At 37.9% G+C, this 24,411-nt stretch overlaps 1 protein-coding gene across 4 annotated transcripts in view; it reads left to right on the top strand.

Annotated features, from left to right (window-relative positions):
• Hyls1 (Hyls1 centriolar and ciliogenesis associated) overlaps positions 1-24,411 on the top strand; it is a 166,847-nt gene that overhangs the window by 126,851 nt on the left and 15,585 nt on the right. For all 4 annotated transcript variants that reach the window (XM_067153875.2, XM_067153876.2, XM_067153877.2 and 1 more), the window contains one exon: positions 1,683-1,858. In XM_067153875.2, coding sequence (XP_067009976.2) covers positions 1,683-1,858 — 176 coding nt within the window. The remainder of the gene's footprint in view (positions 1-1,682; positions 1,859-24,411) is intronic.

Raw genomic sequence — 24,411 nt, 5'->3', positions numbered from 1 at the left:
GGAGATACTGTTTATGGTGTAATAAAGGCAGAGTGTTTGTTTACTTCCTTTTTTTGTGGAACACAACATTCTATTGAGTGCAGCTCATCATGCAGGAGCAAAAAAGTATGGTTGTGGTCGCACAGAAACAATGTGTCTCCTAAACGAAGTGGCATGTACTGCAACACAGGACATTGTTACTTGTCTACAGAATAGTCCATTTTCTTTGTCGACTGACTGAAACAATGATACCGATTCAAAGTTGTATCATATAGTGATGACTTTTTATGGTGCTGTTCGAGAAAGTATTGTAAGTACTGTTCTATTGGAATCAGCATTGAAAGGGGATTCGACAGGGAGCAACATAGGAAAGCTGCTATTGTCGCAGTTGGACTTTAAGTGCCAATTAAAAACTGTGCCAATTAAAAACTGTCTGGCATTCTGTTATGACAATGCTCATGTTACGATTGGACGGAAAAATGGAGTTCTAGCAGTTTTGAAAGAAGCTCATCAGGATATTTTTGGTATTGGTTGCAGTTGCCGTCTTAATAACTTAGCTGCTGAAAAAGTTGCTGCAACTTTACCAGTTAAAATTGATGAGATTCTTGTTGGTATTTTCTTTACTTGGAGAAGAGTACCAATAGAAAAGAATGTCTTCAAAAATCTCAAAGTATGTGTGAAAAAGAAACTAAGAAGTTGTTGAAGCATGTGTGGACAAGATGGTTATACCTAGCCAGGTGTTTGGACAGGGGCTTGCAAATTAGCTTGACTGTTTTTAATCATTAATCAGAAGAATAGGTTCTTTGTTTTTATATTGATGCATATGATTTTTGTGAATATTCTCAGTTTTTTCCACTTAAGAATGAGATAAAGGTTTTAGTTCATTAAACACCCCTTGTGGGTGGGGAAAGCAAACAAAGATTACGGCCACAGTATCTCCTGTCTGTTGTAAGAGGCGACCAAGGGATGATGAAATTAGAGCCATAAAACTTCTTGTGATTAGTACCATCACGTGCATTCTACCGTGGCTGGGGAGCGGGCGCTCGGTTCCCTAGACGCCAGTAGGTGCAGAGCGCTGCACTGCAATGGATTGGTTCCACAGTGTTCAGAACGGGCCAGCTTTACCTAAGAGTAGCACCATTATTACGAGGAACGCCATGGATCTACGTTGCCCCTGTGACTAGTGCCGCTATGTGAGGAACCCCACGGTTTGTGCATCGCCTGCGATTAGTACTACTATGCGAGGCCAGAGAGTAGTAGCGGTATGTGCGGGATCCAATGAGACTGTGTACCTGTGATTAGTACCATTCAGGGGGATTGGGGACCTGGATTTTGGATCCCTTAATCATCCCAGGTGTGAATTTGATCCACTGATTGTTTTGGTTTCATGATCATTATTTTCTTCATCATTCGTTCTGGAATTTAATCAGTGGATACATTTTGAAGTTTCATTTTCATTTCATTACACCTCGTACCTTTATGGGTCCGTGACCTAGCTGTTAGGCCCCTTTAAACAACAATCATTTTCATCATAATCATATTTCACTAAACTGACATTTTCATTGTACAAGGTTTATTAAACAAATGTAGTGGACTAAAGTCATTTTCTTAAACTGTAAGTTTTGTTCATTTGTTAGGGGATTGTTTTAAATGATATTTTGCTGTATAAGGAAATGTTAACAACTTTGTGTGTATATTTTCAGTTATCAAGCCATGGCGACTCCTAGAACCAATGCCTCAGCCTCGCAGTGACCCTGTGGCACTGTACCACAAGTACCAGGAGATTTGGAAGCAACAGAAGGCTCCAGGAGAGTGTTCACATCAGGGACTGCGTTGGAGCGTGAGGGAGAAAATGTTAGGACAGGATCCAAACCCTCGGGTAAATTGCCATAGCTTTTTGTATTGTTTAGACACATTTACTGCAGAAATAATTTACAACTGAAACGGCAATAACAGCTGCTGTATCATCTCACATTTAAGCCCACCTGGTGGCCATGAAGTCTAAATGGTTTGACACCATGTTTACCCGGTTCGAGTCCCGTCACCATCAGAATGTTGGCCAGCAGGGTAGGACAGGTGGTGTTAAGATTTCCAAACCTCTCCGCAGTGCTCGTGGTGGGAGGGCATATCACGCTGTTCGTGATTCGTCCATCGGATGGAGACTTTAACCCTTTGAGCAGAGTAGGAGTAGGCTATGTGGGTTTCACGCTCTCCCTTGTTACTAACATATATCACGTCATTCATTAACTCCTCTGATGAGGTTGACCAGGAAGGGTATCCATTTATAAAAACCTGCCACAACAGATTCATCTCGCCTCATACCCGACCCGGTAGAGAAACCGGACATATCATCTCGCACTTCTCATTTAAATAGAATAATCATGATCAGATTATACTTCATCCGATCTATTCCCGTTGTGTTCCACAACTAGTCTCAATACGTTCTCTTCTATTGTCTATTACCTGTATTCCAGGGACTTTGTAAAGACGCCCAATACCGGGCGAGTTGGCTGTGAGCTTGCATCTCACTGTCGGCAGCCCCGAAGATGGTTTTCCCTGATTTCCAATTTTTACACCGGGCGAATTGTGGGTCTGTACCTTAATTAAGTCCACAGCCGATTCCTTCACACTCCTTGGCATTTCCTATCCCATCGTTGCCATAAGACCTATGTGTGTCGGTGCAACTCGCTGTAATCTGGTATCAAAGGCTTATGTGGTTAAAGTTTAAAATCTTCATGTTAATTCCGTATTGAACCGAGAATCTAATGGGAACAAGAAAGGTCCACCTATTTAATACCATACAATCTTATAAAATAATGTATAACATTTTATTATTCTTAGGATCGGTTTCGATGCTGTGTGTGCATCATCATCGGCCATAAAATTAGAAAAAACATAAAATACAAGTTTACAAATAACAATGCCTAAAAGTGTACACAAATTTTACAAATTAGGCATGACTTGATTAAAAAACATGATCCGTAAACATTAACTTATAACCTAAACATAAAAATATAGCACCAATCGTCTTAAAACTTTGTTTATACGTCCTGTTGGCAAGAGTCCTCTGAATCTAAAAATGTTGGATGATATGTGAGCAGATTAAATTGAGTCGAGGACAAAAACTAATATCTCACTATCTTAAAAGTCCAAGAATATTTGTATAAAAGTTTTCTTGCTGAACATCCACTGAATCTTGAAATAAAAGGTGCAAATATTAAGAAATTATTTTACCATTTGTTAAAAATGTCTGTCGTTAAAATAGCTTAACCAGTCGTAAGACGTAACAACTTCTAGAACTAAAAAGAACATGAAGGAACTTCAAACTCTATTTTCCGTAATAAAATGCATGTCTTCTCTAACCTAAAAAACTGTGGCTGGATTCGGTCTGCTAAGTATTATATATAAAGTTTTATTTTTACATGAAAATGAGGCAGACGCCGTGTTTCCAGGGTACTAAACGATGTTCTCGGTTCAAAATGGGACCTGAAGCAGATAAAGGGAAAGAGGAGTATGTTAAGAAAGGCTTTTGAAAAAAGATATGGTCCTGTCGTAAGAATTAACATGAATATGAGACTCACCTCTGGCAGCGTGTGTGATGTGTCTAATCAGACGTTAGAGAAGACACTGAGAGCCGCAAAACACCTTGACCAATGTACCTGTGTTGGAGGGGAAAGGGGGGGGAGTAGATCAGGGGAGGTACTGAGGGGAGATAGCAGGATAGGTAGGGAAAGTGGGGAGGAGAAGGAGGGGCTTAGTGCTGATGGCAATGAAGGAAGGAGGGAAGAGGGAGGGGAATTATGCAGGGCGATGTGGTGAGAAGGCATGGCGTGAGAAAGTTTTCTGTATGCTTTGAAAGACTGATTTGCTATTGGGAGCTTTATTGAGTCTGAAAACTGCCATCAAAAAATCAAACAATACTTTTAGTTTCTCAGAAATATCATTGAGATTTAAACCAGCATTAAAATATTGATCAGGTGAATGAAACAGCTCTCGGTGATGTCAAGCAAAGTATCTTTATTAAGAACCTGTAAAACCGTGATATCATGATCAATGTTAGTAAAATTATGCCGAAAATCTTTCATATGCTGCCCTATTGCCGAAAACCTATTTTATCTAACGGCATTAACATGTTCAGCGTATCTGATTATAAGGTTACGTCCTGTTTTGTCCAAGATAAGAACTGCTGCAGTCATGACAGCATAATCTGTACACTCGAGAACTATGAAAAACATTATTTCTATTTATTGAAGTGGAGTTATGCAGGATGTCAATACTTCTATTATTAGTTCTGTAAGAAATCTTATTGTTCTGCTTTTTGAAGACATTGGTGACGCTGTGTATTTTAGTTGTAAAGGTGAAAGTCGTAAATGTATTAACTTCGGGTTTTCTTCTCAGAAGGGTGGTATTAGGACGGTACTTAAACTTGTTGATGTTTCTCTCAATGAAAACATTTTTGAAACCATTGTGTCTAGCTATTGCCCAAATTAAATTTAATTCCCCATTTTCCAGTTTATCAAGAATAATGTAGATGTTTTCTAGGTTGTTCATTAGTGTTCCTTTATTGATCTTACTTATGATTTGAAGGTCCTGTTTGATATTAGTGAATTTGTGGTTCGCTTCTTTCATATGAGCTCCCATAGCAGAGAATCTTCTGTATTTCTCTGCATTGACGTGTTCTTGATATTTAATTATGAAACTCCTTCCTGATTGTCCCACATGTTTTCTTACACTGAGTACATGTCAACTTATAAATGCCAGATTCTGTGAATTCGTCACCTTGAAGTTTGACTCTATTGTGATTAAAAAAATCTATGTTTTGTATTGTTTTTGGTTGAAAAAGCTACTTTGGCGTTGTATTTCTTAAACAAATTCATGATTTCATGAATCCTCGGGTTATTAAAAGTGAATTTGATGTACCTCTTAGTCTTTTCTGATTGCTGTTTAAGTTTAATCTGTTGTTGTTTGCATTTAGAGATGATTTTGTTGATGAATTTCAGACTGAAACCATTATGTAGGGCTTGTTGACGAATGTAAGATAGTTCCTTCTTTCTGTCAGTTTCTGTTAACGGTATTTCAAAGGCCCAGTTGACAAAACTATAGTAAGCAGATTTCTTTTGTGATATGGGATGTAAAGAATCGCTTTTTATTGTGGTCAGTGTAAAAGTAGGTTTTCTGTAAATTTTAAACTGGAAAATGTTGTTTTTCCGAATTGTTTGAATATCTAGAAAATTGAGCATACCATCTTCTTCGGCTGTAAATTTAATGTTAGGGTCTAAACCATTTAAAACACTTAGAATACTTAGACTGTCATTGATTTCTCCATTTATTATGGCATAGGTATCAACATATCATAGCCATAGATCCAGTCCTTCAATGTGGCTTACTATCTGAGTGTGTTCCAAATAATCGAGGCATATGTTAGCTAAAATTCCAGAAGCCGGTGCTCCCATTGGTAATCCATCCTGCTGATATATTTTATTATTAAAAGGAAAGAAATTATGGTTCAATATGAAATCCAGGATAGTTAAAAAGTTTTCTATTTCGGGTTTACTGATACGTTTGTTATCCAATAAATTTGTTTTTATAATCTTAATAGTGCCTTTAATAGGAATGTTCGTGTACATATCCTTAATGTCGAAGGAACATGTTACGTGAGAAGAAATTAATTTGAAATCTTTAACAGCATTGCAAAATTCCTTGGAATTTTTTTACCAAGGTTTCGGTATAAAAAAACGTAGTTCTTATGAATAAATTGGGAGACTTTGTATTTGGGACTTTTCCAAAAATTAATTACAGGTCTCATAGGTATGATGTATGATGGCAAGCATAATTGGCAGTCATACAAATTTTAGTGAAAAATGGAAGGGTATGTATAGGTATTTTAAGGCAGAAACAGGTTCCAAGAAGGACATTCCAGGAATAATTAATGAACAAGGGGAGTGTGTATGTGAGGATCTTCAAAAGGCAGAAGTATTCAGTCAGCAGTATGTAAAGATTGTTGGTTTCAAGGATAATGTCGAGATAGAGGAGGAGACTAAGGCCAAAGAAGTAATAAAATTTACGTGTGATAACAATGACATTTACAATAAGATACAAAAGTTGAAAACTAGAAAAGCGGCTGGAATTGATCAGATTTCTGGGAATATACTAAAGACAATGGGTTGGGATATAGTACCATATCTGAAGTACTTACTTGATTATTGTTTGGTCGGAGGAGCTATACCAGATGAATGGAGAGTTGCTATAGTAGCCCCTGTGTATAAAGGAAAGGGTGATAGACATAAAGCTGAAAATTACAGGCCAGTAAGTTTGACATGCATTGTATGTAAGCTTTGGGAAGGCATTCTTTCTGATTATATTAGACATGTTTGTGAAATGAATAACTGGTTCGATAGAAGGCAATTCGGTTTTAGGAAAGATTATTCCACTGAAGCTCAACTTGTAGGATTCCAGCAAGATATAGCAGATATCTTGGATTCTGGAGGTCAAATGGACTGTATCGCGATTGACCTGTCTTAAGCATTTGATAGGGTGGATCATGGGAGACTACTGGCAAAAATGAGTGCAATTGGACTAGACAAAAGAGTGACTGAATGGGTTGCTATATTTGTAGAAAATAGATCTCAGAGTTAGAGTAGGTGAAGTTTTGTCTGACCCTGTAATAGTTGAGAGGGGAGTTCCTCAGGGCAGTGTTATCGGACCTTTGTTTTCTTATATATATAAATGATATGAGTAAAGGAGTGGAATCGGAGGTAAGGCTTTTTGCGGATGATGTTATTGTCTATAGAGTGATAAATAAGTTACAAGATTGTGAGCAACTGCAACGTGATCTCGAAAATGTTGTGAGATGGACAGCAGGCAATGGTATGTTGATAAACGGGGTTAAAAGTCAGGTTGTGAGTTTCACAAATAGGAAAAGTCCTCTCAGTTTTAATTACTGCGTTGATGGGGTGAAAGTTCCTTTTGGGGATCATTGTAAGTATCTAGGTGTTAATATAAGGAAAGATCTACATTGGGGTAATCACATACATGGGATTGTAAATAAAGGGTACCGATCTCTGCACATGGTTATGAGGATGTTTAGGGGTTGTAGTAAGGATGTGAAGGAGAGGGCATATAAGTCTCTGGTAAGACCCCAACTAGAGTATGGTTCCAGTGTATGGGACCCTCGCCAGGATTACCTGATTCAAGAACTGGAAAAAATCCAAAGAAAAGCAGCTCGATTTGTTCTGAGTGATTTCCGACAAAAGAGTAGCGTTACAAAAATGTTGCAATGTTTGGGTTGGGAAGAATTGAGAGAAAGAAGAAGAGCTGCTCGACTAAGTGGTATGTTCCGAGCTGTCAGCGGAGAGATGGCGTGGAATGACATTAGTAGACGAATAAGTTTGAAAGGCGTTTATAAAAGTAGGAAAGATCACAATATGAAGATAAAGTTGGAATTCAAGAGGACAAACTGGGGCAAATATTCATTTATAGGAAGGGGAGTTAGGGATTGGAATAACTTACCAAGGGAGATATTCAATAAATTTCCAATTTCTTTGAAATCATTTCGGAAAAGGCTAGGAAAGCAACAAATAGGGAATCTGCCACCTGGGCGACTGCCCTAAATGCAGATCAGTATTGATTGATATGTCCTTTTTATGTAATTTAGGCATAGCTCTTGTTTTAGGAAGTCCTGGATTCATATTTATGAGTTCTTGAATTTCTTCGTCGTTAAAAAGGAAGGAGCTTTGCTTCAATATTCCTTTCAAATTCCTTTGAATTTCTTGGGTGGGGTCTTTTTCATTTACCTTAAACTTGTTGTTAACTAAAAAAAGTCGTTTTTTTAATGTAATCGGTTTTATTTAGAAGTATCACTGTTCCACCTTTATCGGCTTTAGTTATAATTACAACATTATGTTTAATTTTATGCTGAAGATTTTTCTCAATCTTACTATTAATGGAATTACAGTGGAACCTCGATTATCCGTTCCCGGAAAATACGTTTTCCCGGAATATGCGTTCAAATTACGTGGTCCCGCGAGCATCGTAATTAAATCACATTGTAAAAGTCCTGCATTATCCGTTCCTCGGAGAAACGATTTCCCGGATCAACCGTCCAGAAATTCCAGTCCCATCAACGCTAAATCCTCGATCAATCGTTCTTTAATAAACTGTATCTCACGAAAGGACGGCTGTGGCATATTTATGGATCTTGGCGTTATTAAAGGAAGTACTGTACCGGTACTGGAAAAGCGATCGGCGGTGAACTTGCATAAGGGACGATCTTAGCGTCGCATTCGGGTGGTATTGTTCAGAGAATCTCGGAAAATCATAAAGCAGAGAGTGGTCACGACAATTGCAAGGAGACACGGCGGATTTCGACACCTCTGCTTGAATTAAAAATAGGAGAGGATTTCCACCAATCAATACTTATTTATTGTATATATTAAATTACAGGACCGGTTTCGACCTCATATTCAAGGTCATCTTCAGCTGAACCATACATACATATTTATATAATGAAGCTTTGATTAAGATTGTGGTGTTGAAGGAATGCCATATGATGATGATGTACATTTAGTTACATACAAATGGGGCACGTCTTAGCGTGAACTGGCGTATATGTCATTCTGTACAATATTGCAACTGTATGTCTAAAATGTTGAAGGTCTTAAAACTAGTGTATAAAACACGTCTTTTCCTAAACTAACTTATATATACGTACAAGATAAAAACAATATATAAAAACACTTCATGCATATGAACATTCGTTCTTGCTTGGTGGTCAATACATCGACTAACTTCCGTATTTAAGTCTTATTCACAGTTGTGCACTTCAGCTGCTATTCGTAGAGTTTGTAAAATTGCATGGATAAAAGTTTTGTCTTCCTGTGCGTATGTGAGATAAAACACTTTCAATTTAAAATAGGTGCCAAATGTATGGATGAAATTCAAGTAAAATATGTTCAGCTCTACTGTGTGTGTTGCCCTTTTATTAGAACCAATTCATGTTGTCTTTTTGGCGTCCGTAAATTTGGATGACATTGGTTTCAAAGTAGTGGCTCCTTTCCCATTTGTAGCTGTGCAATGATGTTATGTTTATCTGTGGAAGATAAGATTAAGTTATAAGTGATATTGTGTGGAGGAATGTCTAAGGGTTATGTGTGTGAATTGGAATATGTACTTACTGTTGTTGGTGTAGCTGAGTTGTGTTTGACGTGCGAGCTTGTAATGTACTACTTCGTGTTCTTCTTGGGCTTATACTAGCTGCTGTGAGGGGAAGGGAAGGAGGGGTAGGGAGAGTTGTTGTTGTGGGGGTAGGGATGGAGCTGGGTGTGTTGTTTGGTGTTTTTCTGTTGCTTGTTGCGTTCTGTTTATCGATTAACTTAAGGTAAGGGTTTTTTAGGGCGGGGATAACTGTATTGAAGATGATGTTAGTTTTTTCTGTGATTTCATTTATGTTGTAATTTGGATTGGTATACTGATCTAAAGTGATGTAAAATTCTTCTGTTATGTTGAGCAGGGGGCCTTTGGGGTTTATGTTTAGGATTTGCATATCGTTATCGATGTTTGTGAAACTGTGTTTATAGTCTGCGACATGTTGTCCTATTGAGGAAAAATGATTGTGTTTCACTGCGTTTATGTGTTCGTTATATCGGGTTAGGAAGTTTCTACCGGTACGTCCGATATAGCTGGTCTCGCAGTTATTACATTTGATGCGGTATACCCCTGAGTGGTTGTATTTGTTGTTGCTGTTGATTGTCCTGACATTGTGTATGATGTTGGTACTATTGTGTGTAGTTCTGAATGCTATTCTTAGGTTATGTTTTTTAAAAATATTAGTTATGGGGTATATGTGTACATTATTGAAAGTGAATAGTGCATAGTCTTTCTTGGGTTCGTTTGCTTTTGTTAGTTTGGTTTTGGGTTGGGATTTTATTTTATGAATGATTTTGTTAACCATGTCTTTCTTGAATCCATTGTTTTTAGCTATGTCATGAATTAATTGTAATTCTTTGTTTAGATCTTCTTTTGTTAACGGTATATTGAATGCTCTGTGTATCATGCTATAGTAGGCTGCTCTTTTGTGTATGTTGGGGTGAACGGAATCTATTTTAATTGTATTTGAGGTATGCGTGGGTTTTCTGTATATTCTGTAAGAAAGGTGGTCATCATGTCTAGTTGTCGTTATGTCCAGGTAGTTCAGTTTGTGATTGTTTTCGGATTCCATGGTAAATTTTATATGGGAATCTATTGTATTGAGTTTATCTAATATATCAGTTTCATTTGTGGACCTATTGTCGAGGATAATAAAGATATCATCAACAAATCTACACCAAAAAAATATATGGTCTATTTTGTTGATGAATGTGTGCTCTAAATAGTCTATGTAAATTTCGGCAATTATACCAGAAGCGGGAGATCCCATTGGTAAACCCTGTTGCTGATAGATAGTATCATGGAATTTAAAGTAGTTGTTACTAATGGCAAAATTAAGTAATTTAATGAACTCTTCTATTTCCAAAGTGCTTAGATTGCTATGACTTTTTAGGTTAGATTCAATGATTTCTATTGTTCGTTTTGTGGGAATGTTTGGGTACATGTTTATTATGTCAAATGATGCGAGTTTGTGATATGGTTCAATCTTTAATCCTTTTGTCCTATTACAAAATTCTATTGAGTTCCGTACTGTTTTATTAGCTAAGAATACGTAGTGCTTTTTGAGAAATCGTTGAATAAATTGCGAAAGTTTATAGGTTGGGCTTGCTCTGTAATTAATAATAGGTCTCATTGGAATATGGTCTTTGTGTATTTTGGGATAAGCTTTAGCAGTAGGTATTTGAGGATTCATTGCTATAAGTTTAGAGGATTCTACTTCTGTTAAAAGAAAGTGTGTATTTTTTAATAAGGTTTTGAGGTTCCTTTGTATGTTATTGGTCGGGTCTTTACGTTTGATGAGGAAAGTATTATCTTGAAAACATTCTTTGGTTTTCAATATGTATTGGTCTTTGTCGATAATAACTGTGGTATTGCCCTTATCGGCTTTCGTTATTAGTAGATTATTCTGTTTTATCTTGTCTTTGAGTTTGTTTATGTGTACTTTATTGGTTGATTTATTATTTTGGGAGTTACTGTGAATTTTGTCAATATATTGTGGGAGCCTTTTTTTAATATCATATCTGACTTCGTCTCGTAGCTCATGTGGGATTTTCTGTATGGCGTTTTCTATTTCGGTGATAGTAGTTGTAATGTTCTGGAAAGTTGATGTGTTACCCCAATTGTGCTTGGGTCCCTTGCTCAAGATAACAGTTTCCATTTCGTTAAAAGACGTATTTGTGAGATTTTTTACGGGTGGGTGGAATTTGTGTTCAGTGATTTCATTGGGAAAGGTAGGAGAGTTCGTGTTCGGAGTTTCGGTTTTTGGGTTTGGTTTGGATGGTTGTTTAAGTGCTTCTAACTTCTTATTTAGTGTATTCTGTTTTTTGGTGGCTAAGTTCCTGATTTTTTCTGTCGTGATCTGCTGAAAATTATCCCAATAGCTCTGTGGTAACTCGTTAGATGCCTTTAAATGTATTCGGTATAGTTCGTTGTTAAGATGTTGTTTTTTACGGTATAAAAACTTTATTTCTTCTTTCAGCCAGATTTTGTTTGTTCTTTTTTGCGTATTATGAGTTTGTTTGGTGTGCCTGTGTTTATTGTTATATTTTCTCAGGAATTTAGGTGTTAGGTCATTTTTTAGACATTCCTTCAGAAAAACAATGCTCTTAATCGCATTCGTTAGTTTGATCTTTAAGTTTCGAAATCTAAATGTACATCATCATCATATGGCATTCCTTCAACACCACAATCTTAATCAAAGCTTCATTATATAAATATGTATGTATGGTTCAGCTGAAGATGACCTTGAATATGAGGTCGAAACCGGTCCTGTAATTTAATATATACAATAAATAAGTATTGATTGGTGGAAATCCTCTCCTATTTTTAATTGTGCAATTGTCAATACGGAAATGAAAATTATAGATTACGACCTCTGCTTGAAGACGGAACGAGTTTCGTCAAATGTTCGCACTTATAAAACGTCCATATTATGTCCATGGTTAGATGTTTATATTTTTACATTTTTTCGATCGTACTGTCGAAGAGGTTTTCGGCACTTTGCTCAGGGCACTGCAGAGTAACTGGGCTTTCAGGCAGGAATCGAAACTGCTCCTTCTTAATACAAATTCAGTACCTTTTGATATTATCGTACATGATTATGTTAGCGAGACCAAAATAGATGTAGCACCTTACATTAAAAAAAAGAAAGCTATGGGAGGTCTTGGGATTGCCTATTACTGTTTAGGTCCTAATGAAAGACTGGGAATTTTACGTTTTCGTGTTAAAATACCAAAAACCGCAGTCTTTTTATTTGCGCACGTTACGTTTTAAATGGTTGGTATCATTTCAAACTCGTACTGACGTGCAGCGAGCGCGCTTTCCAGATGACCTCAAGGTCACGAATAACAGTAATTTCTGAAGTTTTGATATTTCTTTTATCTTTCCAATTTGATTGGATTTGTGACGCGCAGAATTGAATATAATGCATTCGAGAACTTTTAAGAATCGATACTTACATTCGAAACTGTGTTTTCGAGTTCAACATAACCTTTAAAAGTCGATGTAGGCCTAATTTGCGCGGTACGAGATTTCCAGAAACTGACTACGAACAGTATACCAGAGACCAAATTACAATGAAAGATTAAGAAATGAAAGGATTTCGCCATCATTTTGGGTGCTTTTGTATCTAATGTGCTTTATTTTCTTAGATGAGAGAATTAAAAACTACTTGTGGTCGTTTGTCGTTTGGCTTGGCGTTATTAGATTTTTCGAAGAGTTTGGCTAGCTTAATCAAAGTTGCTGAACTGAAATAAGTTTTCAAGGGAAACTGACGAAGATTCCCCTGTAAAACTGAATATAAAGTATCGAGATTTTGAACTCGCGTACCGGTAATTAATGCGGTTTCGCGGTCTAACATGCCCGCCTCTCATCCAGAGGGCCCGGGTTCAATTGCGACCAGGTCAGGCAATTTTACCTGGATATAAGTCTGGTTCCAGCTCCACTCAGCCTACGCGATTACCTTTAATTGTGGAACTATCTAATGGTGAGATGGCGACCGCGATCTACAGAGCCGGGATTATCGGCCGAGAGGATTCGTCGCACTGACCAAGCGCACCTCGTAATCTCCAGGCCTTCGGGCTGAGCAGCGGTCGCTTGGCAAGCAAAGTTCCACTGGGGCTGTAGTTTGGTTTGGTTTAGTTCAGGAGTTTTTGTAAGAATATAATTATACATATTTCATTTTTGTGATGTTTAGCCAAATTGTTGATGGTTTTCATTCATTCCCGGATTTTCCGTTTTCCCGTGTTGTACGTTTTATTTTCATGGTCCCTCGAAAAACGGAGAATCGAGGTTTCGCTGTAGTCAGAAAACCTGTAATTACGGAGGAAATTTTTTTTCTTTGCTTCGTGTCGAATGTCATTTTGAATGTTGACTGGAAGGGTTTGTGTGGCTGTTTCTGTTTCTGCCAAAATTTGAATTAACTCCTGTCTGTTGTTGAAACTATGCCAATTGTGATTTGGCCCTTTGCCTAATATTTGCTATGGGAGCTCATATGAAAGAAGCGAACCACAAATTCACTAATATCAAACAGGACCTTCAAATCATAAGTAAGATCAATAAAGGAACACTAATGAACAACCTAGAAAACATCTACATTATTCTTGATAAATTGGAAAATGGGGAACGGAATCTTAACGAAATGAATGAGCGAAAAGACCTCTTATACGAGCACATCAGCAAATACATGGAATGGGTTGACAGACAACAATAATCGTAATCCATAATCTTCATTTCCGTATTGATGAATTACACAATTAGAAATAGAAAAGGATTTCCACCTATCAGTACTTGTTTATTGCACTTATTATGCTACAGGATCGGTTTCGATCCTTTACATAAGGTCATCTTCAGCTGAACCATGCATGCGTACATATCTATGTGATGAAGCTATGATTAAGATTGTATTGTCAAAGGAATGCCATACGATAATAAACATTAGGTCACATCCAAATGGGGCATGTCGTAACGTGAACTGGTGTATATGTCACTATGTGCAACAATGCATTGTGTGTCTAAAATAGTGTGTTTAATTAAGGTCTTAAAATTACTTGATAAAACACATCTCTACTTAAAACTAGAAGTTCTCATGACTCTGAGTTTCGTAAACAAACATCGGAAGAACATGTTTTTGCAATAAGTGCAAAGACAGCAGTTGTTAACTCCTTAGAAATAAAGGCTGAAGTAAACAATTGCTTAATTTTAATACTGTGCTGAAATAAAATGATACTTCTCCTTCTCAAGGTACAGTGGTGTGCATAACTAATTTCAGAGGTTAGGTTATGTACGCTTGTTAAATTTCAGAAAAGCTGTTCCCATGTAAATTTATAGTGAAAAGATTATCATTATTTATGTACACGGTAAACCTAGGTTAGGTGATGCTGTTTGAAATAAGAAAATGGAAGTGTTTGTCACAAGCCTCTGGAGTGATGCTGTATTACAATTTTTAATAATTAAACTGAATGTACGTGTTCAGATTATTGGAATTAGAAAATAAGCTGCTAATGAGTAAGCCGCTGCTTGAAAACATCTGCAAAAATGTTTAAAAAAGAGATTGCTGTTTCATACCAATTTTGTGTGTTTTTGTGCGAGTTTGGTATCTTTCCCGACTTTTATGGAAAATCATGTATAACGTTATAAGAACAAACTTAAACCGAAGCAGTTTTGCATTCGCCGACAAATATCTGTCAAAAGGAAGGGTTAACCATGGGCTCACCATTATCAGGAATAATAGTGGACATATTCCTTAATTATATTGAAAGCAATTTCTTAACCAACTAAGAGAAGTAGAGAGAGGCAGTTTTATGAGGTGTGGTACTGCACTGACTGGCAAAATTAATGGATCACTTGAATTTTCTAAGGAAAAAGCAGGTTAAATTGTGAAACATTTGTTTTATTTACATAGATTACTTTCATAAAAAAATTATGTAAGTAATGTTATCTGTCTGTTATTGCTGTTACCTCTACTACAGTGGTAACACAAAACAAGGCACAAACAGAGTTAAAAGGGGAAGGTAAGAGCAAACTACACAATATAAGAAATCACTACACACTCGGAAAAACAGTAGCTGGCATTACGCGGATCTCCAACCAAAACATGTACGTAAATATCAGTAGGGCCAACTAGTGGACAACAAACCGGGAAGATGAAAAAGGCTGGGAACCTACCAAAGACAAGGACATGGCTTAGATTGCGGATTCTGAAATAAATCGCCGTGATCCTTAGATTTGAAAAATATTAATTACAAAATAATTTTAAAAAATCCTTTCCAAATACAATTCCAAGTTACGAGCTATAAGTTCAGTGATATACATAGCTTAGACGTTCTTTGATAATACTTTCGTAGCAGTGTAAATTCAAATTTCAAATCAACTATACATCTAGTTACCAATGCAGTTGTACAATGCAATATACAGTGAAGTGAAAGTTCCTCCAAAATCTAGCATACCTTACGTGATACAGAACTACCAGAGGCAAACCCCAAGGGAAATAATATTAAACTACAATCTACATATTTTAGTGAAACAGGGAATGGGAATGCCTCGGAAACGAACAGGTAAGCCCAGCTGAAAAACTAAGGCGTCATAAGTAACTAATTTGGCGAATCTAGGCGAGGTTAGGACAAACTCCTGTGTGAAAAGCGAATCGGAACATTACGGAAATTTTAGCAGGGGCGGAATTCAAGAGTGCTTACCCGAGGAGAGCCATCCCAAAAACCGGGCGACGTCAACCAGATAGGCTGCTCACAGACAGATAGACCACGACCGACAGAATTCAGAATACCAAATTTTTTCTAACATTGCCTCGCTCACTATATATAGGAAATTCCGGCCTTGGAGCAGCCAATCAGCGTGCACGAGTTCCCTATCGCCACCTAGACTCACCAATCACAACCTTACTTTCGGTCGCGAACTTTGACCAACATTCTAGAATACGCCTGATCGCGAATGTCGTATTTCCAGAATAGTCAGAAATATTTTCTAGAATACATTACCCACAAAACAACCCACCCTGTTCCATAATTCATGTGACTTTCTGGATCCTTCCAGGAAATATAGAACAGAATTCTACTATTTACAAATGCACGTCACCAATCTTACACAGTACAGGTTAGGTCATTACGTTATATCATGCTTTACAAATAACAGTACAGGTTAGGTCATAATAAATAAAACATCGTATTGTACTTCACAAATAAAGTCTTAAAAAAAACACTTTCCACTTGCACTACATAGTTCACTTGTGACATCTTCCCCCCCCCCCCGAAAGTCGAGCCATGTTTTATTATAATCTATTAGCTCCATTAGGATTGATATGTACTGTAAAACAGGCAACTCCCTTGAGTTATAATACTGACCAGGAAAACTAGTAGAAAGATCTAGCTGTACTTCAAGCTGGCTCAGTCAACTAGAAAAAAAAACTCAGGATAGTAAGGAATTTCAAGTTACCCAATTGCAACAGTCAAGTTTTAGGGAGGAAGGGGGTCTGAGATTGCTCTTGGTAAACTGTCAAAGTGTAGTAAATAAACAATTAAAATTCGGTACATTGATGGAATCTTATGAGACTGATGTGGTGATAGGAGTGGAATCGTGGTTGAAAGAAGGGGTGGGTAATAGAGAAGTATTTCCAGAAGGGTACACAGTCTATCGTAGAGACCGAGGAGATAAAAAGGGAGGGGGGGTGTTTATTCTGGTGAAGGAAACTTACTGTTCACATGAGTGGTTTACCGATGAAAGGGATGAAATATTAGGGATAAAATTAGTTTGTGATAATATGAAGGAGGTGGGAATTATAGGAACATACAGGCCTGGAAGAGAGGAAAGAGACATGGAAATCTTTGAAAAAATAATAGATTATACTCATAAAAACAATAATAATGATATGGTAATAATTGGGGGAGATCTAAATTTGCCTGAAGTTGAATGGAAAGGAGCTGCAAGTGAAGCCCATGAACAGAAACTGGCAAATAAGTTAATTTGGGAGGGAGGATTTACACAAGTGGTACAAGAACCGACTCGTCTCAATAACTTACTAGATGTATTCTTGGTTAAACCATGGAAAATTGTTGATAAAACTGAGGTAATTGAAGGAATAGGAGACCATAAGGCTGTAATAATGGATGTAGGACTCGTACCAAAAAGGCTTGATAAGAGGGTTACACAAGACAAGAAATTGTACAGAAAAACTAAAGTTGATGAATTTGGGACTTACCTTAAATCACAATTCAGTTGTTGGATAAGTGAAGGGAGTAACGTGGATACACTTTGGGCTAAATTTAAAGGAATTATTTGGGAAGGAGAGAAGAGATTTGTACCTGTTAAGAAGGGTAAAATGACCTCAGACCCTGTTTATTACACAAGGGAAATAAGAAAATTAAAAAGAAAATGTAGAATAGTAAACAGGAAAATCAAAGAGGGTAGGGAGAGTAGAGAAACTAGAAAACAGCTAATGAGGGAACTGAATAGAGTGAAAAAGGAAGCAAAAGAGAATTATATGAATGGCATACTTCAAGAGGGTAATGACCACAAAGGGAAATGGAAAAAGCTGTATTCATATATCTGGAATCAAAAAGGAAAAGGAGTCCAAATTCCTACAATGGTGGGAGAAGGGGGTGAACACTATTTAACAGATACTGAGAAAGCAAACCTATTTAGTAGGGAATTTAGAGATTCAGTAGATGATTGTCAAGAGTTGGAAACCGAAACAGAAGATAGAGAGCGAGAGAGACAGAGGGAAACAAGAAGCTTCTCATTCATAAACGAAGATATTTTCAGAGAAATCCAACTGCTTCTGCAAGGAAAAGCTGCAGGAAGTGATCAAATTACTGGGGAGGTATTAAAGACAATGGGGTGGTACATAGTGCCTTATTTAAAATTTCTCTTTGACTATGTCATAAATAATAGTGTAATACCAAAGGAATGGAAGGAATCTATAATAATACCAATTTATAAAGGAAAGGGTGATAAAAGGAAACCAGAGAACTACAGACCAATCAGCCTGACCAGTATAGTTTGTAAAATTCTGGAGAGTTTAATATCGAAGTACATCAGAGGGATATGTGATGATAAAAATTGGTTCATGAGGAGCCAGTATGGATTTAGAAAGAAATTTTCTTGTGAGGCACAACTGGTGGGATTTCAGCAGGACATATCAGATCAGTTGGATTCAGGAGGTCAGTTAGATTGCATAGCCATAGATCTTTCCAAAGCCTTTGATAGAGTGGAACATGGAATATTATTAAAGAAATTGGAGGGAATAGGATTGGACGTAAGAGTTACACGTTGGATAAAGGCATTTCTAAATTCAAGGGTTCAGAAAGTCAAAGTAGGAAATAATGTATCTCAGGAAGAGAAAGTTTGGAAGGGAATTGCACAGGGTAGTATAATCGGTCCGTTACTTTTCTTAATATACGCAAATGACTTAGGGAACAATATAACATCAAAAATAAGATTGTATGCAGATGACATAATTGTTTATAGGGAAATAAACAACATTGAGGATTGTTCAGAATTACAAAGGGACCTTGAAAGTATCCAACAATGGGTTGAAGAAAACAATATGAAGGTTAATGGAGGCAAATCAACTGTTACAACTTTTACAAACAGGAGCTTTAAAACTGAATTTGAATATACTTTGGATGAGGTAGTTATCCCAAAAGATGGCAAGTGCAAATACTTAGGTGTGAGATTTGAAAGTAATTTGCACTGGAAGGGTCATATTGATGACATTGTTGGGAAAGCATACAGATCATTACATGTCATAATGAGGCTACTTAAAGGATGCAACAAAGAATTAAAAGAAAAAAGTTACTTGAGTATGGTTCGTCCATTATTGGAATATGCAAACAGTGTTTGGGATCCTCACCAAGAATACCTAATAAAAGAAATAGATAGTGTGCAGAGGAAAGCAGCAAGATTTGTAACAGGGGATTTCAGGAGAAAGAGTAGTGTATCAGAAATGTTAAAGGAACTTGGGTGGGAAACTTTAAGTAAGAGAAGGGAGAAAACTAGACTTATAGGATTATATAGAGCCTATACAGGAGAAGAAGCAAGGGGAGATATCCGTGAGAGGCTTCAGTTGGAAAATAATTATATCGGCAGGACTGACCACAAATATAAAATTAGAAGGAATTTTAGCAGAAGCGATTGGGGTAAATTTTCATTCATTGGGAAGGGTGTGAAGGAGTGGAACAGTTTACCAGGGGTAGTGTTTGTTCCTTTTCCAAAATCTGTACAGATATTCAAGAAGAGAATAAACAGCAACAGAGAAAATAAATGAAGTGTTAGAGGGCATTCGACCGGTGCAGGTTATTGTAAATAAAAAAATGTGTGTGAATAAATTAATTCCATCCCCTGGTCTAAGGAGTTTGGACAGCCAAAGTAGGGGACTGCCTGTAGGGGTGAAGTACAGTGGGGACTTCGAGGGCCCTGGGACCGCTACGGTAGCTGTGAAGGCCCTTCAGGAACTCTGAAAAGTGGTGGCAAAAGGGGCTCTGGTTAAGACGCAGCAGGTCGTTATGCTACTTAGGATCCAGAACGGGTAAAAAAAAAAATAGTAAATAAATAAATGCAATGTAAATATTAATGTTATACCAGTTTTATAGTATCATTTGAAGCAATTCCACATACTGTATATCAGTTGACTATATTTGTAAGTAGTACAGGAGATATTATAATTAGAATTTTGTAAACAATATAAATTTATTAAGGATGAGCTGTGTGTTTAATAGAAAACATTGTTAGCGTAAATTGTATAATATTGTATTATAGGAAAAATTTTCTTCTCTTGTTAATGTAATATTTAGTGCTTGACAATAATGTATTTTAGTGTACCATTTGCCACCGAGGTAGACACCTCATTTGCAAATAAAGAGATTTTGATTTTGATTTGATTTTTGTCCGTATTGATAGATACTACAACATAAAAGTAATTGAGAAGTCTCCACCGTATCAGTACATTAATTTATTTACTAAAGTAGTAAATTCTGTCAGTACCGGTTAAGACGATAATGTTGATACATATTGTATAATACTAATATAAACAAGTATAAAACTCCATTTTACGTTAAAAATGAAAATCGCAACTAATGATAAAGCAACATCAGCTTCAACTTACAATATACTTATTAATTCACCAGTGCAGTGTAGTAATGTAAACAGTCAAAATTAGAATAAGGAATTGTACCCTTCCATTTGTTACTACTTCACCTGGTTTACAAACATTTTTAACCGGCTTGCCATGTCGGATCAAAACTTTTTATGTTGTACACTATAAGACGATAATGTTGATACATATTGTATAATATTAATGTAAACAAGTGTAAAAACCCCATTTTACGTTAAAAATAGGCCCACGAGGCAAGATATATCATACAACAAGGAATTTTAAATTCAGAATCCTTTCTATTTTAATAAGTATTTTTAACTCCTGGTCCATTGGACTAGTTTTACAAAGATGTAACGTCCCAGAATTAATGCAAGAAATGTAAAAACTTACTTGGTGTTCTTAGATTAGACACAATAAAACAATATGCCTCAATACTATAGATTTTTAAGCCTGTACAGCAATTATAAACGCTAGTGTATATAAGTGTAAACTTTATCTCAGTTTTATAATCAATGTGAACAAGTGTAAAATCCACTTGATGTTCAATAACCTGAACACAGCAAAGTTATATACCTCACACAATGGTATTTTTAAGCCAATAAATAATCGACTAATATATCAACAAACAATCTTTCAATGTCTGATTCAATTGGACTATTAATGAAGGTACAATCTCCCATATGTGATGTTTTTGTAATTATATAAATCTTTTTATGTGTCAGCTGAGGATGATCCCTTAGGGATCGAAACCGGTACTGACAGAATTTACTACTTTAGTAAATAAATTAATGTATTGATAAGGTGGAGACTTCTCAATTACTTTTATGTAGTTGAGCCATGCTCGACCATTAATATAACCTCACTGGGGAGCAAGCGATAAAACGTTCTCACACAGTACAGATAGTAAGGGTACCTCACTCTAACACACACGATTTCTTGAAGTAGACTTTCGGATAACAAACAACACAAACTGTCACATAATTTTCAAAAATAATATAGATCCACCTCTTGAATAAATATCACAAAATCCACGTGGATAGTCACATTGCACTTCAAAATGCCTTCTTTCACAGATGATTAGACAATTTGTACTCTGTCCACCAAATCATGTACACCATACTTTCTGCCAAATGTTAGAAATACCAAAACTTCTCACTTGTTGCTAAACAGCGTTCAAAGCCTCCTATTAGGCGAGTCATGGACTAAGAATTTTGCACTACTTTTCCACACCAGTCACAGCACAGTTAGGCCACAGGTTCTTGCTGACGATGCGGCTGCCGACACGGCCGTTTGCCGCCAGCCTTCATTCAATGTCAGTCCAAAACCGACACCTAGGTGAGATGCAGTTCAGTGGTCTCTTGCACCAAATAAGCAGGGGTGAGACACCGTCCAGTCCGCCTGCCACCAATAGGATGTTCCCTGCAGGATAGTGGCGCCGGATGGTAACGCCCAAGGCACACACTGTGCCTCCCAATTTGGCACTTCAGGTTGCTGTCCGAAGAAGCTGGTCACTGCAGCCGCTGTAACACACACAAACCGCAGCAGACAGGGGAATACTTTGAGGTAAAAGTATGCTGCTGGGCTCAAAATCTCGCGTAGAGCCACCCGATGGGTGGCTTAATAAGTATGCAGTAGGGACTCTCCCTCGCACACCAGGGATATTAGGGCATTAGCCCCGGGGTAAGCACTGCTATCTACAATTCACGTGACAAGATTATGGTGGGGGTGAAAAACTACAGGAGGGTGCCCTAAACCTGACAGTAAGGGAAAAAATTTCCAAGGAGTGACCCTAGACTAAAACCTACCTAACTTATAATACTAAATCATTTACACTAGAGGATACCAAAAGTATTCACTTACACAATTACTTACAACTAATTTACAATAAAACTTATCATCATCATCTTATAACTAAACCCTTATAAATAGTTTACAACTAAATCTACAAGGTCACCAACAATGGTATTTACCCTTCCCTACCAGACTTAAGGTACCTTGACCTGGGAGAGATGGACTCTGCTGATCCTTCTGCTTTCGGGATCGCTCGCCAATAATGTCACCGGGGTAAGGAACTTTAAGATGGTGCAGGGACCTCGAAATCTGGGGGCCAACTTACTAACAACATGGTCCGCAGCACTACTGACTGGATGTGTTCTAATAAACACCTGGTCACCCACAGAGAGCTTGTGCGGTCTTCGCCCGTGGTTGTAATTACGCTGCACCTTAGCGTAATAAACCTTCAAGTTCTTTCGTGCACGGTGCCAATTAGCTTGGATCTTTTCTGGGATGGGATCGTTGGGCAGAAGATCATTAATTGACCATAGGTTAGATAGAGGGGAATTTGGGGTCAAAGCCAACATTAACGAAGCAGGAGTTTGCTTGTGGCTTTCATGGACAGCAGTGTTAAATGCAAATGACAACCAATTCAATGAGGAATCCCACTTGGAGTGGTCTGAGGAGTGATAAGCGATGAGGGCAGATCGCAGATTACGATTCACTCTTTCAGCATAATTTAGCTTCGGGTAATAAGCAATGGATAGATCAAAACAGAAATTCTGGAACTGGGCAGAAGTAAAGGCTCTTGCGTTATCACTTACCAAGAATTGACAGGGTCCAAACGAGGCGAATATCTGTTTCAAGCACGAGATGGTGGTGTTGGCGTTAGCCATCCGAGTGGGGAACAGCCACGTAAAACGTGAAAAGGCGTCAACACACACGAGTATGAAACGATGACCATTCCGAGATCTCGGGAAAGGCTCAATATGGTCTATGAACAGTCTTTCCATGGGGCGAGAAGCTTGCTCAGACAAGAGACCTAGACGAGTATTCGGGGCAGGTTTACTGATGTTACAAGTCTTACAGGACTTGACAAGGGTACGGATCTCACTATCCAAGGATTTCCAAATGAAGTGGTTAGGGATTTTTTTCTCTTGTTTTGAAAACGCCCAGATGACCGCCCACTGGGGATTCATGAAAGTATTTGAAGAGAGCCGGGACCAGGTTAGTTGGGACTACAATTTTGGGGTCTCTGCGACTACGAGCAGGACAACACAAGACACCATTCTTCAAAATATGGGGCTTAACATGGTCACCAGTTTTAATCCTGTCGACAGTGGCCTTTAACTCAGGATCATCCTCTTGATGTTTGGCAATATCCTTGAAAAGGAAGGGAGAGTCAGTGAGAACTACATTGACAAAAGCTGATACTTGTTCGGGAGATGAGTTAACTGGCTCGGATTGAGGGTCAGAGCTGTCTGGATGGAACATCCTACTGAGGCCATCAGCCACAACGTTTTCCGTGCCATGAATGTGGCGGGCTTCAAATTGGAAGGCTGAGATGCCCATCGTGCTAGACGACCGGTCTTTCGCGGTTTGGCCAGTACCCAACTCAACGCCTGATTGTCAGTTTCCAGATCGAAAGGGAGATGTTCCAGGTACATTCTGAAGCGTTCTAAGGAGAAGACAACAGCCAGGGCTTCCAACTCATAAATGGAATAATTGCGCTCAGCAGGATTCAGGGCACGGGAAGCATAAGAAATAGGACGACGCCTTTCTTGAAATTCCTGTAGAACAACTCCGGATATGCCTGAGGAAGTGGCGTCAGTCTGAAGAATGAAGCGTTTAGAAAAGTCTGGCATAGCCAGTACAGGGGCGTTACATAAGGCAGATTTAAAGTCCATGAAGGCTTCACGTTGGGCATCACCCCACACAAATTTGGCATCCATTCTTCTCAAATCATTTAACGGAGCTGCACGTTCAGCAAAATTAGGAATGAATTTGCGAAAGAAATTCACCATGCCAATGAATCTGGCTACAGCCTTGACGTCCTTTGGAGGGGGAAAATTCTGGATGGCAGCAGTACGAGACTGATTGATTGAGACACCCCTCCCTGACACAGTATGTCCTAAGGACATCTGGGGTTGTGCGAAGGAAACCTTGGATGCCTTGAGGGTTAGACCTGCTTTATGCAGTCTTTCCAGCACTTCGTTGAGATGGAGTAGGTGTTCCTCGAAGGTTTCGCTAAAAATTACCAGATTGAGGTAATTATAAACAAACTTGAACTTAATGTCCGATAAGACATAATCTAGTAACCGTGTAAGGGCGGCCGCTCCAGTTGCCAGACCAAAAGGGACTAAAGGGGTACAAATTGTACTTCAGGCTTGCCTGCCCTAAGCTGCTCTGCA

Source organism: Anabrus simplex, chromosome 9 (assembly GCF_040414725.1).
Source record: "Anabrus simplex isolate iqAnaSimp1 chromosome 9, ASM4041472v1, whole genome shotgun sequence".
Classification (NCBI taxonomy): Eukaryota; Metazoa; Arthropoda; class Insecta; order Orthoptera; family Tettigoniidae; genus Anabrus; species Anabrus simplex.
Note: the sequence above shows the minus strand (reverse complement) of the source record. Positions and strands in the feature narration are given on the sequence as shown.